Here is a 12,708-nt window from a genome sequence, read left to right as displayed (position 1 = left end):
CTCTATGAAGGAATGTGAGTAAATGTTAGGCTGGTCTAAACAGGCCAATTGTTTATCCTTATTTTTATCGGCCATTTCTTCGAGAACTTGGCCTGGCAGAAATATTTATCTTAAAAGAAATTTCCTTAAGCGTTTTCAATGTAACATTTCTGCCTTTACAATACACATGTTTCAACTCAACACATTTTAATACCGTCATCAAGCCAAATATGAGGTGTAAGTACATTTTTTAAAGATATTGCTGATTTATTGTCTTAACTTCTTTGCCGTTTAATTATTTAATCCTCGCCCGGTTTCGGCATTTTTCATAGCAGGATTGGTTGGGTGGGTTGGGGTGGGGGGCAGTTGTGGATACGACTCCCCTTTGCATTTAACCCCTAGCTGAGTAGAGACCCAGGACAAGAAACGAACATGTCAGGCGTTATAAGACGTAGCGATTGGTTACAATTGTTAAGGTCCTGGGTTAATCAGTGACCTTTGAGGTCAGGTCAAGTGTTTTTGCTGATTACTCCTAAACAAATGAATGTATGGGAATGGGGTTTACACCACCGCATTTCTCCTGTCGAGTCTCAATGAATGGTGTAATTTTTTACCACGAAAGGTCAATTTGACGTTTCACCTCAGGTCAAGGTCACGGGTTTGGCACCATTGGTGGGTGCTCTGTGCAGTGATTTGAAACAGCTACTCCAAAGGATAAAGGTTTAACGTGTTATACTTGATTTTGGAACCGGTGCCTCTTCTCATCTCTTCGTTAGAGCTGACAAAAAAAAAGAAAAGAAAAAAAGAAGAAGAAAAAAAAAAAGAAATCCGTCCTGGCACATTTGGCGTGACCTAACACGTGCCACGTTCCATCAGTTGACCTACGATTGGCACCATATGGTTTCCTTTGTGTTGGCGCGTCGAACAGTGCCACCTCCGTCACGATCAGCCCAGTCGTTTGGCCTCCAGATCCGAAAATGCTTGAACACACTCAAACACTCACAAACATCTCAGGCTCAACTTTTCTTTTGCCACCCTCCCAAGATGATATTTCCGGATCTAAAACCATGCCATTGCATGCTTTTATTATCTCATATATTTTTTTTTTTTATCAAATTATCATGTTTTACATATGTAGTAAATCTATTTCATTGTCACTTTTGGTTAACGTTTGCAATTTTTGTTTTTAAGTGTTCAGTCTGTGATGGTTTCTTTCTCATTCCGATTATGACTGACAAAAGAATTGTTGCCATAGCGTCTTTGGCTTTATCAGCCATGGACACTCAGGGTTGGGAATAATTTTCCATTTGATTAGACACAAGAACTACAGTAGGTATTTCCACAGCATTAATTTCTTATTTTCTTTACCACTGCTGAAAAGCTTAAATCTTTGAGCCTTCAACATCGCATACGTGTGTGTTTGTGTACTGTGTATTCTACAGAAATATTCAGAAAAAGAAAATTTCCGGGAAGATTTTTTCTCTGTGTATTTCTTTTGATGAGATAGAGGAACTATGGTATGAAATGAAACTATAAAGTAAACATAGGGGTTTTGGTAAATTTTAATCAATGTGCACATCCACAAAATAGAAATATCCAAGGTTTCATGAATAATTAACCAAATTTAGATATTTGTGTCCTATTGGGTGTGGGACCGATTGTTTTAATTGCTTTCAACGTGTCAGAGGTGAGATAGAATAATGCCTTTTTCTCCGTTTAGTAAAAAACATATAGGAAAACAAAGAATATGAACTACCCTACTAAAGAATAGAAAATGTGTGGAGCATTCCCACTTGTTATGCTTGTTTTCTATGCAGTAAAATATTACAAAGATATATTTTATGAGTAGGCGAAGCAGAATAATTTTTTCTTATATATATATATATATATATATATATATATATATATATATATATATATATATATATATATATATATATGTATATATATATATATTTATATTTATATATATATATATATATATATATATATATATATATATATATATATATATATATATAATTTATTATTATATTTTATTGACGATGGAAAAGCTTAATTTCATTTGGTTAGTTGTGTAGACGTATTGAACATGCAGAGACAAAATTAAGAATGCTGACTGAATCTAAAGAGGATTTTGCTTACTTGATAAAACTGTTGTTGTTATTGATTTTTTGTTAAGGACTCATATTCTTCCTGCATAATCTCATTATCCTTATTGAGTAATGGTTTGTCATCTTCCCGTAATATTTCATTAAAAATACAATATTCTCATGGCATTCACTTATTATTTTTTTCTTTTTAATAAATATTTTGGATTTTATACATTACTTTCTATGACGATTTGTAATCGATTTTTTTAAGCACTCTATTAAGGAATATAAAACACATGAAAACATTCAACTGTTGTAATTAATAAAATGCACACAATGTTGTATATTTACAGGAAACCAGTGAATTTTTTTTTCTTTAATGGATTATCTTTTCCATATGCGAACTCTTCTAAACACATACAAATAAATACTTGTAATCAGAATCGGGCTGAGAAACTCGGAGATTCCGAAGGTAACTCTAGGTCTTCTTCATGAGATTAGATGGCAGAAAAGGAGGCCAAAGATCTCCTTGAAGAAATTGTGTTTGGGGGAAGAATAAACCCAAGAAAGCCAAAGAATTTGAAATGATTTATAAACATGTGTTCAAATATATATAGATTGTGGATGAAAGAGTTGATCGATAGCTATGGGAGAGGAAAAAAAAAACACTTGGCTGTTAACTTGAAGTTTTAGGAGCGAAGATCATTAGAGCATCGCATAGAACCTATTATTATAAAAGGTGAATAAAGTTGATAAAAATTCAGGATAAATGGAATATAAATTTAAAAAAAATATATATATGTGTCACCATGCAGTAACTTGATTAAGAAAAAAAAAGATAAGATAAAGATATTTTAATATGTTACGACATATGAACATGGCTAATCGAAAGAGAAACGAAGTCAAATTTTCTGTAATTAGAATCTCTCTCTCTCTCTCTCTCTCTCTCTCTCTCTCTCTCTCTCTCTCTCTCTCTCTCTCTCTCTCTCTCTCTTATTTTTGGTAATATTAAAGCAAATATGATTAGAGGGATTCTCAAAAATTAATTTCATTTGCTGCCGGATGGGGGGATATGGGTAGGGGGTCGACCGTGAATTCACCAGGCAGTAGTTAAGTTTCCCGTCTTTCAAATTAACCTGTTTTTCCTTAAGGCTGATTTCAATTTTACGAAAATGTCGGTGGCCAGACAATAAAGGAAATTGCTAGAAGTTAAACTTCTTAGGGGAAAAAGTTTCCTGAAAACTTATGAGAGAGTCAGTTTGAGGGCGGAATAGGTTCCAACTTTCCATATTCTATTACTGAAGAAACAGGTTCTATTTTAAATTCATGAGGAAATAATCAGATCATCGAATCGTTTCTGTAAAGTCAAGTAACCAAATCATCATATACATCAGCAATTGCATAAAAGCAGTTATGTCGTGTAGGGTGAAATGGGAATTAGAATAAGCTTAGCAGTAGTATGGCTCACTTGGTTGGTTGAAACGAGGAATGTTTCCTCTAAAAGGAAAGAGTTTTATAGATTAGATTTTCACTCGAAGTTAGTAGTACATTGCATATCCAGCAGAGGATTTTGAGGCTGGAACGTAGACAGGTACAACAGCTGCCTCCTTCTTGGCACTGTTGGAGGCTACGGTGACAGGTTTGAGGTTAGAGTGGTACCCGTGATGATCGTCGTGCCCATACCCTGCAGGTAAGAAAGGTCATATCATAAATGGCAAGACATTATTGCTCTAATCTATTCTATAATTACGCCGTATCTTTGATTCTTTTTTTTTGAATCTCGTGATTATTTGCTAAACTACATTCTATGCTACTGGCTCAGGCCGTGATAAAAACAAAGGTAATTTGTTGATATATAAAAGAGATGAAGAAATCAAATAAATTATAGGGTTTAGTTAGCTAAATGACCTACCTCCATGATGGTCGTCATGACCGTGGTGGTCATCATGCCCGTAGCCATGCCCATGGTGATCATCGTGACCATAGCCTCCATGGTGATCATCATGGTGATCGTCATGGCCGTAGCCATGCCCATGATCATCATGGCCATGGTGATCGTCATGCCCATAGCCTCCATGATGATCGTCATGACCATAACCGTGTCCGTGTCCGTGGTCATCGTGCCCATAGCCTCCATGATGGTCGTCGTGTCCATAGCCATGTCCATGATCATCATGGCCTTTATGTTCGTCATGGCCATAATCGCCCTTATGGCCGCCCTTCTTACCATAGGAGCTCTTGTGACCATAGTGACCCTTTTTGCCGTAGTCCCCTTTGTGGCCTTTGTGGTCATCGTGGTACTTGCCTTTCTCGTGGTGACCTTTCTTGCCGTGCTTGTCATGGTGCTTTCCTCCCTGCAAAATGGGTGGTTGATATTAGAGTTTGAGAGAATATTAAGATGTTTTGTTTTTAATTGCAAATATCCGAGATGGTTATTGGTGACGTAACCAATGTAACGAAGAAATCATGTGGTGCACATGGAGAAATTATTTACTGATCTACTTTTAAAATTTTTAAGTTGATTTAGAGCAATGCAGTGTTGGATTAGCTGCCAAGTTGCAGAGATTTGTGAATAATTTTCCAGTGTAAAAATATTAAAGAAAGCAAAAAACAACAGGAAAGAGAAATGAATACCTTGTAATGTTTGCCTTTGTGGTCTTTCCCTTTGTGGGATTTGAAGTGCTTATCGAAGTCATCATATTTGCTGTGATATTTCTTCTTGTCTCCGTCGTCGTAGAATTTCTTGTGGGTGTGGTACTCCTCCTTGTGGTAGACGTCTTTGTGACCCTGGGGGATACACGGGGTTTAGGACTCTCTCTCTCTCTCTCTCTCTCTCTCTCTCTCTCTCTCTCTCTCTCTCTCTCTCTCTCTCTAAGCTATATCGTAGGGTTATGTTTCATATGATTATAGGTGCTATATGTATCAAGCTGATATATGTATCAGAGTATCAACAGACCACTTGCGATTATATTAGGCTGTTTGTTAAGAAGCAACTTTCTAATACCTCGATGGGAACATCTTGTAACCTTTGACAGGGAAGTTACTTTGTTTTCTTGGGTTTGCTAGTTAGTCTGTTTGTTAGAAGGATTAAGGAAAAAGTTAAGTATGCTTTTGTTTAAAAAGATGACTAATTGTACTTGGTTACTGGCAACAAATGATAAGAGTTTCGAAGATATAAGAATATATCTATTGTAAAAACTTGAGAGATTGGTCAAGGCTGTGGAGAATTCCTTTTTCTGAACGCTTGTGAATATATTCCATTACTTATATGTTTATGTCATCATCCTACTTGTATGTATGTATCGTTACTTGTTTGTAGATATCATTACTTGACTGTATATTTCATTACATGTCTATTTATTTGAGTACCCCATCGCTGTATATGGTGACATATGACATTAGTAAGTCGCTGGCTCAGTATCCATTTTTTTTTCTTATACAAAATGTTAGAAATTGGTCCTACATGGAGTATATTATCCAATTCATTTGAATCTTGATTTCATTCATTATTTGTATGAATATTTTTCCCATTGTTAAGAGGTTTGGTATTGGGATTTTATTGAATTCCAGCTTAACTGCTGTGCAGTAACTAGAGTAGATAATTTAGGGTTACTTAATTCCACTAGTCTAAGAATACCTCCAAAGCCAGTGACAATGACAGTATTGGAATGACTAGACGAGAACCTGTGAGTTGGTGTTAGAAAGTGAGATAACTGAAGGATGACCGTGAAATTCAACTGGAACTACTTCGTCTATAGCGATTTCTCACCTCGTTCGTTCTCGACAGGAAAAAGAAAGGTCGCCTCGTTTGTACAAATGTGTCAACATATGACACTTCCAGTAATCTTATTCGGCTAAATAAACTAAGGGATCCCATTAGTTACTTTATAAAGGCTTATTGTTCTGCAGTGCTGATCAGAATTGAAAAAAAGTGTGGAAAAATGCTAAATTTATGTGGTAAATCGAGTTTATGACAATCTTAACTACTGGATAATTTGAAAGCTGATATGAGATAACCAGATTCAAGTTATTGCATCACTACACCAGAATATATTTGTGTGACAGTATTTAGCGGGGTCGGGAACCCTGTAATGTCATAACAATCATATCATGTCTTATGAATTTGCGAAAGATGTTATTAAGAATGGAAATCCTACCTTCAACGCTCTCATATTTTTGTTACAGGGTATAACAATTATTATCATCATTATTATTATTATTATTATTATTATTATTATTATTATTATTATTATTATTACTAAGCAAAGCATGATCTCGTTATCTGTGTAAAAAACCTGAAAAGTCTTACCTTCTTCTTGTGACCCTTCTTGTGGTGACCTTTATCGCCGTACTTGTGACCTTTCTTGCCCTTCTTGCCCTTGTGCTCGTCGCCGTAGTACTTGGCCTTGTGGTGGTGACCTTTATATTTCTTGCCTCCTTTGTCGTGGTATCCCTGTGGAAGGAAGAGGAAGGATTCACTTAGGATGTAGGAATTCATTTACTGTTCTTCTTATCAAAGGTTTCATAAGTGTACAGTCCTCACCTCTCTCTCTCTCTCTCTCTCTGTCTGTCTCTCTCTCTCTCTCTCTCTCTCTCTCTCTCTCTCTCTCTCTCTCTCTCTCGATAGAGAGAGAGAGAGTAAACAATTCATATGTTGTCACCAACCTTCTTGTGAGCTTTTCCATGGTCGCCGTAGTGATTTCCCTTATGGCCCTTCTCAGCCTTGTGGCCCTTGTGCCCTTTGTAGCCCTTCTTTTCGTGATGACTTCCTTTGTAGCCCTTATGACCTTTGTGTGCCTTTTTACCCCCTTTATCATACCCTGGAAAAAAAAAATCGTTATCTCGAGTCTGATTGGATTATGGCTGTGCAACAGGTTTTCTCTGGTCTTGTCGATCTTCTGTAATGTAATTATGGATACAAAGATTCCGACAACTTCAGTTCTGTTATTCCAGCGGGGGATTTTAAGGCAGGTAATCAAATCTTTAAGGCTTCGATGCCGATGTGTTCCAGGTAACGCAAGAGGCCAATCAAGCTAATTGCCCTGCTGTGCAGTCGTTCGTTTGTTCCCTATCTAGTTTGTGCTATCTAATAGTATTGCTTTCGTTTTTATTTTTTCATTGCAGCTTGGGATCTGTTTGTGATGTGATACTGTTAATAAAGTTATGTTCTTAGTTTTTGTTGAAAACGCCATTGGTTGAATTCAAACCTAAATATAAAGGAAAACAATTAGCTTATATCTTTACTTTTCGAAATATATATGGCATTTTAATTACACGCAGTTCCCGCAATTGATTGCATTGTAGTTTCCGTGATATATGATAACAGACCATATTGGATAGCTCATAATTAAGGTAGAAATATTGTTATGAAGAGGTCGTATTTCATGAGTATTACTGGGAGAACTTTGAACGTGATAGACATATAGACATTTTTCTTTTCAGGGATTTTATTAAGTACGAATCGAATTTAATTACATTCAAAACATAACTTCTAATCTACCATTGCAGGGGTATATAATATCTGTACTTCGTACATGTTCATCTGTGGGTGTAATTTTGTGTGGAAACTTCAGAGTATTTGACTGAGGATATTCATAATTCTCGTCGAATAAGAGAATGAGAGAATATTTACAAGAAGAATACTCCAAAATTCATATCTTATGTCTTCCACTAATTCATATTTTAATCAATTAATTAAGCAATGATTAATTCAAGAGTTCAATTAATTCCTGTGCAAAACTTACCCGTGGCTGCTGTCTGGAGATCGACCGTGGCAACGGCGGAGACTTGCTGGCTGCCCTCCGGCAGGAGGTCGGTGTCCTCAGGGTCCTGGAAAACGCTGACTGCTGCAAAATCAAGGTCCTCCGGCTCCCCTTTCAGATTTCCCGCAGCCGTCGCCAATGCCACCGCCAGGAATGCCAGTTTTATCTGCCGAAGGAGTCGACGAAGTGAATGGCGTATCAAGGATTTTTTTTTTTTTTTTTTTGCAAAGGGGGCAAACAATGGGAAAATTTCCCTAAAAACAAAGTTGTTTATGAATTTCATTGATTTTGCAATATGCAGGTTTTTAAAAAGAAAAAATACAGAAACAAAGTGAAAAGAAGTGAAGAAAAAAAAAAACCATTCTATTCACTAAAAGTTAATGAACATTATTCTTATAATATATTTTTCAATGGAGATAAATATTAATCATATCAATGTACTCAATTTTATCTTCTTACTACAAGGCAGTAGCACAAGTAACTTGGTAAGGAAATTTTTGCGTTTAAATGCCAGTAATTTGATTGTTACCTAATTTCTAACTTATATATTGAATGAAAAAAAAATGCAAAGAAGTGAAGAAAAAAACCATTCTACAGTAGTCACTGAAAGTTAATGAACATTATTAATATGATATATTTTTCATGGTGGATGAAAATTAATCATATCAATGTACTGAATTTTTAACTTTTTACCACAAGGCAGTAGCACAAGTAACTTAGTAAGGAAATTTTTCTTTTAAAATACCAGTAATTTGATTACTACATAATATCTAACTTGAATATTAAATGAATTCGATATCTAACCCATTTATAAATAATCAACGAAATGCATACAGCAATTTAGAATATCATATACAGTAAAATATATTAACTTTATATCTTAATCTTTTTTTTATTTTACTAAATCTTGTGATTACTGCTTCAAGGTTAATCGACTCTACTTTCTACCTTTCAAGGCTAATTAAGGTTTTGCCTGACAAACGGTCCTCAGTCATCGTAGACCTAAGATCATTTCTAATCAACTTAAGCCTACTAAAAGATCCTTCTACACCTAAACTTCAGATACTACATATATTCAAAATTGTGTACAAAATCACCACATTTGCATATTCAGAATTCCAATTGGCATTATGTAGGAATTCTGAACAGCAGCGTTATCAAGTTTACTCTTTATTTCTTGTGTGTCATTAACAAGTGAAGAAAACTGATTGTATTCAGCAATTGTACTATCTATGTCTACATCCATTGAATAGACCTTAGGCAGTTGTCTGCTATGTTTTATCCAAATATTTGGGAAGCAAGCACGAAAACTACTTAACTGAATTTTAAAAACCAAAAGACATGTCCTGCAGACCATTATAATTAAAGAAATATATACTTTAATTTAACTTAGTTTCAATATTAACTGTTGGTTCATTAGCAGGTGTATCTTCTACCATTCTTCAGTGACACCTAACTAGAGGAACCTGAAATGCTGTTTCAGAACACTCTGATTCTGAAAAAAGCTTTCGGATGATAAAGTTTCCAGTTAAATGTTTCATTTGTTCTAACTTTTAAATTGATGCTTGTTTAATGTCCAAAGAAATTTCCCAAAACATTTCCCAGGGGACCAGTTTGCTCCCCACCCAACATTGACCGCACACCCTGCACCCTTTTGGCTACGTCACTGATCAACGAAGGGATTAAGTGATGACATTTTATTTGGGTGTATATGTAAATGTATGTATGTATGTATGTATGTATATCTATATATGTATATATATATATATATAAATATAAATATATATATATATATATATATATATATATATATATATATATATACATATATATATATATATATATATATATATATATATATATATGTACACACACACACACACACACACATATATATATATATATATATATATATATATATATATATATATATATATATATATATATATGTATTCATGGTTTCTAGCTTAGTTTTTAAGTATATCTTTGTTTCTCAATTATTTTGAAGCATAGTAGTTTCTCAAAATGATTTTGATATCTAATAATACTTCTTAATTAAATGATGAAATATAGTAAGCAAATTAGCACAGTTTTTTCGGGTTTATCATGAATATTTCCATTACCTGAAAATATCTAGAATTTAGAGAGATAATGAAGAAAATGTTCGTTCTCTAAGCTCTGTATATCGTAGGATACCTTAGGGGTATTTATTCCATTCGCTTTTATCATATTTTATTTCGACAAAGCTTCTTTTGTTATTTTTTAGCGCTTGCGGCCACACACAAAAGTATGAAGAATTTGTGATTATTATGAGTAGGTACAAAATAGAAATATTTAATATTGTATTTCAAAAATATCCAGAAGGATATAGTGCTGGAAAAAGGTCATACTGTTGTTTGATCATTATTTCTGCGATAAGACAAAGATTGAATAATCAGCTGAATTGAATTATCGTGATTTTCTGCGTAGCAAAATCCTAGATTAGTATTTATTTTGGAGAATTAAGAGGCTTTGATTGTCTGTATAGTAAATTTCGCGAAGTTTTAGTGGACGAAAATGCAAAGGATTTATCATATGAGATTGGAGATTCAGATGTGTCATAAGACAGTTATAACTCCTACTAAGAAGGAAACAGATATTATGGTCTTATGAATTGCAATATAACAAAAGCCTAGAACTGAATAAACATTTTGAAGGGCACTCTCTGATTATGCGTCGAAAGAGAAATGAAAATAGAAATCGTTAAGAAAGCTAAAACGGGTTCAAACAACATATATCTATTATGAAGAGACTCGTTCTTACCCACGCTGCTCCAGTCATCTTGTAGCAGTTCAGGGACCTCCTATTGAGGTCTTCGCTGAAGGAGGAGCCAGCCACCACTGACGTTCCCTTCGCCGCCCTCAGGTTATATACCCGAAGGTGGCTCTTGCTTTTCCAAGCGCTGGTCACCAAGCGGCACCGTCCTATCATGGCTTCAGTGGCGACCTGACGCGTTGAGCCATTGAGAGATCACGGCTTTTTTTCCCTAATTATAAATGGTATCGGCAAAGAAAGAGGAAACAGGAAAACGTGTGCGGTATATGTAGCATTGAGATTGACAAGACTTTAGTCTCGATAATCACTCAAAGAAATTATTTCGTGTAAATAAGAAGAAAGATTTGGATGAACGCTGTGGATTTTGTTTTTAACGTTAAAGGTTTGTTTTTGTTTTTGTTTAATAAGAATTTTTCATACCTATAGCTAATCAAGGGAATTATAGATGGTTTTATCGTTAGAAAATATTTCCTTTAGCTCTCGGTGGAGTTGCAGGATACGGAATCATATATGTTTTTCTTCCTAATTCCCTGAAATGTATCTTGATATCGAAAGGATTTTTTGCTAAGGAAGAGTGGCAGTTTTGCAAATAAAAATTGCTAGAAAATGTGTGATCAAAAGCACTTCATGATATGGTTCATAAGGCAAGATTTCACGAGGAAAAAAAGTCGAAAATACTATTTTTGTTGAAGAAAATAAACAGAAAATAATCCATCAAGGCTTCTGATGACATAATGTACAAAATGAGGGTCAAAGCGATATCAGCGCTTTTTTAGAATCAACTATCTTCAGTTTTCTGTCTGTCTTCTTTCCTTGAATTTCTGTCTGTGCCTTCTCCGTTTCAGTTCTTATTTTTGTCTTTGTATCTTCTTTGTTACAGTTTTTGTTTTCAGTATTTCTTCCTTGCTTCAATATATCCTCTTTGCTCCAGTCTACACCTATCTACGTCCCTTCTTTGCTTCACTTCTTGTCTGTCTATTATTTCAGTTACAGTTCCTTGCTCCAATTATAATTTTTTTTTCTGTATATTTCCTTCAGTATTTGTCTGTCTTTTCTTTTCTTCAGCTTCTGTCTAAGTCCCTACTTTTCTTCAGCTTCTGTCTATCTATGTGTCTTCTTTGCTCCAGTCCTTGTGAGTCTGTGCATCTCATTTATATCAGATTCTGTTTATTGTTGTCTTCTTATCTTGAGTTTCTGCCAGTCTGAGTAACTTTTTGGCTTCTGTTCTTTTTTCTTGTCCATTCTTTGATTACGTTTGTTTTTTCTTTGCTTTAATTTCGGCCTCTCTGTCTCTTTTTTATTCCAGCTCTCATTTGTTTGTGTATCTTATTTGCTCTCATTTTTGTATGTCTATAATCTGTTTCAGGTCTTGATTACATGGTTTTTTTTTGCTTCAGAATTATCTGTGCCTATTTTTTTTTTTTAGTTTTCTATATCTGTGTCTCTTCTTGGCTTTCATTTCTATCTGTGTCTTCTTTGTTCCATCTCTTTTCATTTCAGTGTATCTTCTTGGCTTCAGTTTCTGACTGACTGTGTGTTTTCTTGGAATTGTTTTTTTTCTGTCAATGTTACTTCTTTGCTTCCTTTTTTGTTTTGGCTTTAGTTATTATTTTCTGTCTATGTTACTTGTATCTATTTATGTCTTTCGAAATCTTCATAGATTAGGCTACCTCAATCGGCCTCTCTTCTTTGCTTATTTTTTTGTTTCTTGTCTCTTGCCTTAGTTTTAATGTCTGTTCGCTGCATTTAGTGTCTCTTCGTGCCCTTTTCCCGTTTTTGCATATCTTTTTCTTTTCTTATTGTTTCAGTTTCCTTCTTCTCCTCATTACTCCAGTTTTTTTTTTCTCTTATTTTCACTAGTTTATCTGTCTGTGACTCTCTGCTTCAGTTTTGTGTGTCTGTCCCCTCTTTGTCTGTACATCTTATTAGCTTCAGCTGTAGGTTGTCTGTCTTTGCTTCCGTTTCTCTGGTATCTTTTTGTGTCTTTTATAAACCTTTCTATTTTTTATTCATTTTTTTTTTATCTTTTTTCCAATTTATATATAGCCAGTTTTCATCTT

The 12,708-nt window shown here is 34.7% G+C and overlaps 1 protein-coding gene across 1 annotated transcript; it reads right to left on the bottom strand.

Moving 5' to 3' along the window:
* Positions 1–3,137: 3,137 nt before the first annotated feature.
* On the bottom strand, positions 3,138–10,804 carry LOC137641227 (sarcoplasmic reticulum histidine-rich calcium-binding protein-like). Its single transcript, XM_068373664.1, has 7 exons — positions 10,637–10,804; positions 7,817–8,000; positions 6,738–6,892; positions 6,382–6,525; positions 4,707–4,859; positions 3,985–4,426; positions 3,138–3,756 (listed from the first exon to the last, which is right to left on the bottom strand). Exons 1-7 carry the CDS (start codon positions 10,802–10,804, stop codon positions 3,611–3,613), a joined length of 1,392 nt encoding a protein of 463 aa, XP_068229765.1. The 3' UTR covers positions 3,138–3,610.
* Between the last annotated feature and the right edge of the window lie 1,904 nt (positions 10,805–12,708).

Source organism: Palaemon carinicauda, chromosome 5 (assembly GCF_036898095.1).
Source record: "Palaemon carinicauda isolate YSFRI2023 chromosome 5, ASM3689809v2, whole genome shotgun sequence".
NCBI classification, from domain to species: Eukaryota; Metazoa; Arthropoda; class Malacostraca; order Decapoda; family Palaemonidae; genus Palaemon; species Palaemon carinicauda.
Note: the sequence above shows the minus strand (reverse complement) of the source record. Positions and strands in the feature narration are given on the sequence as shown.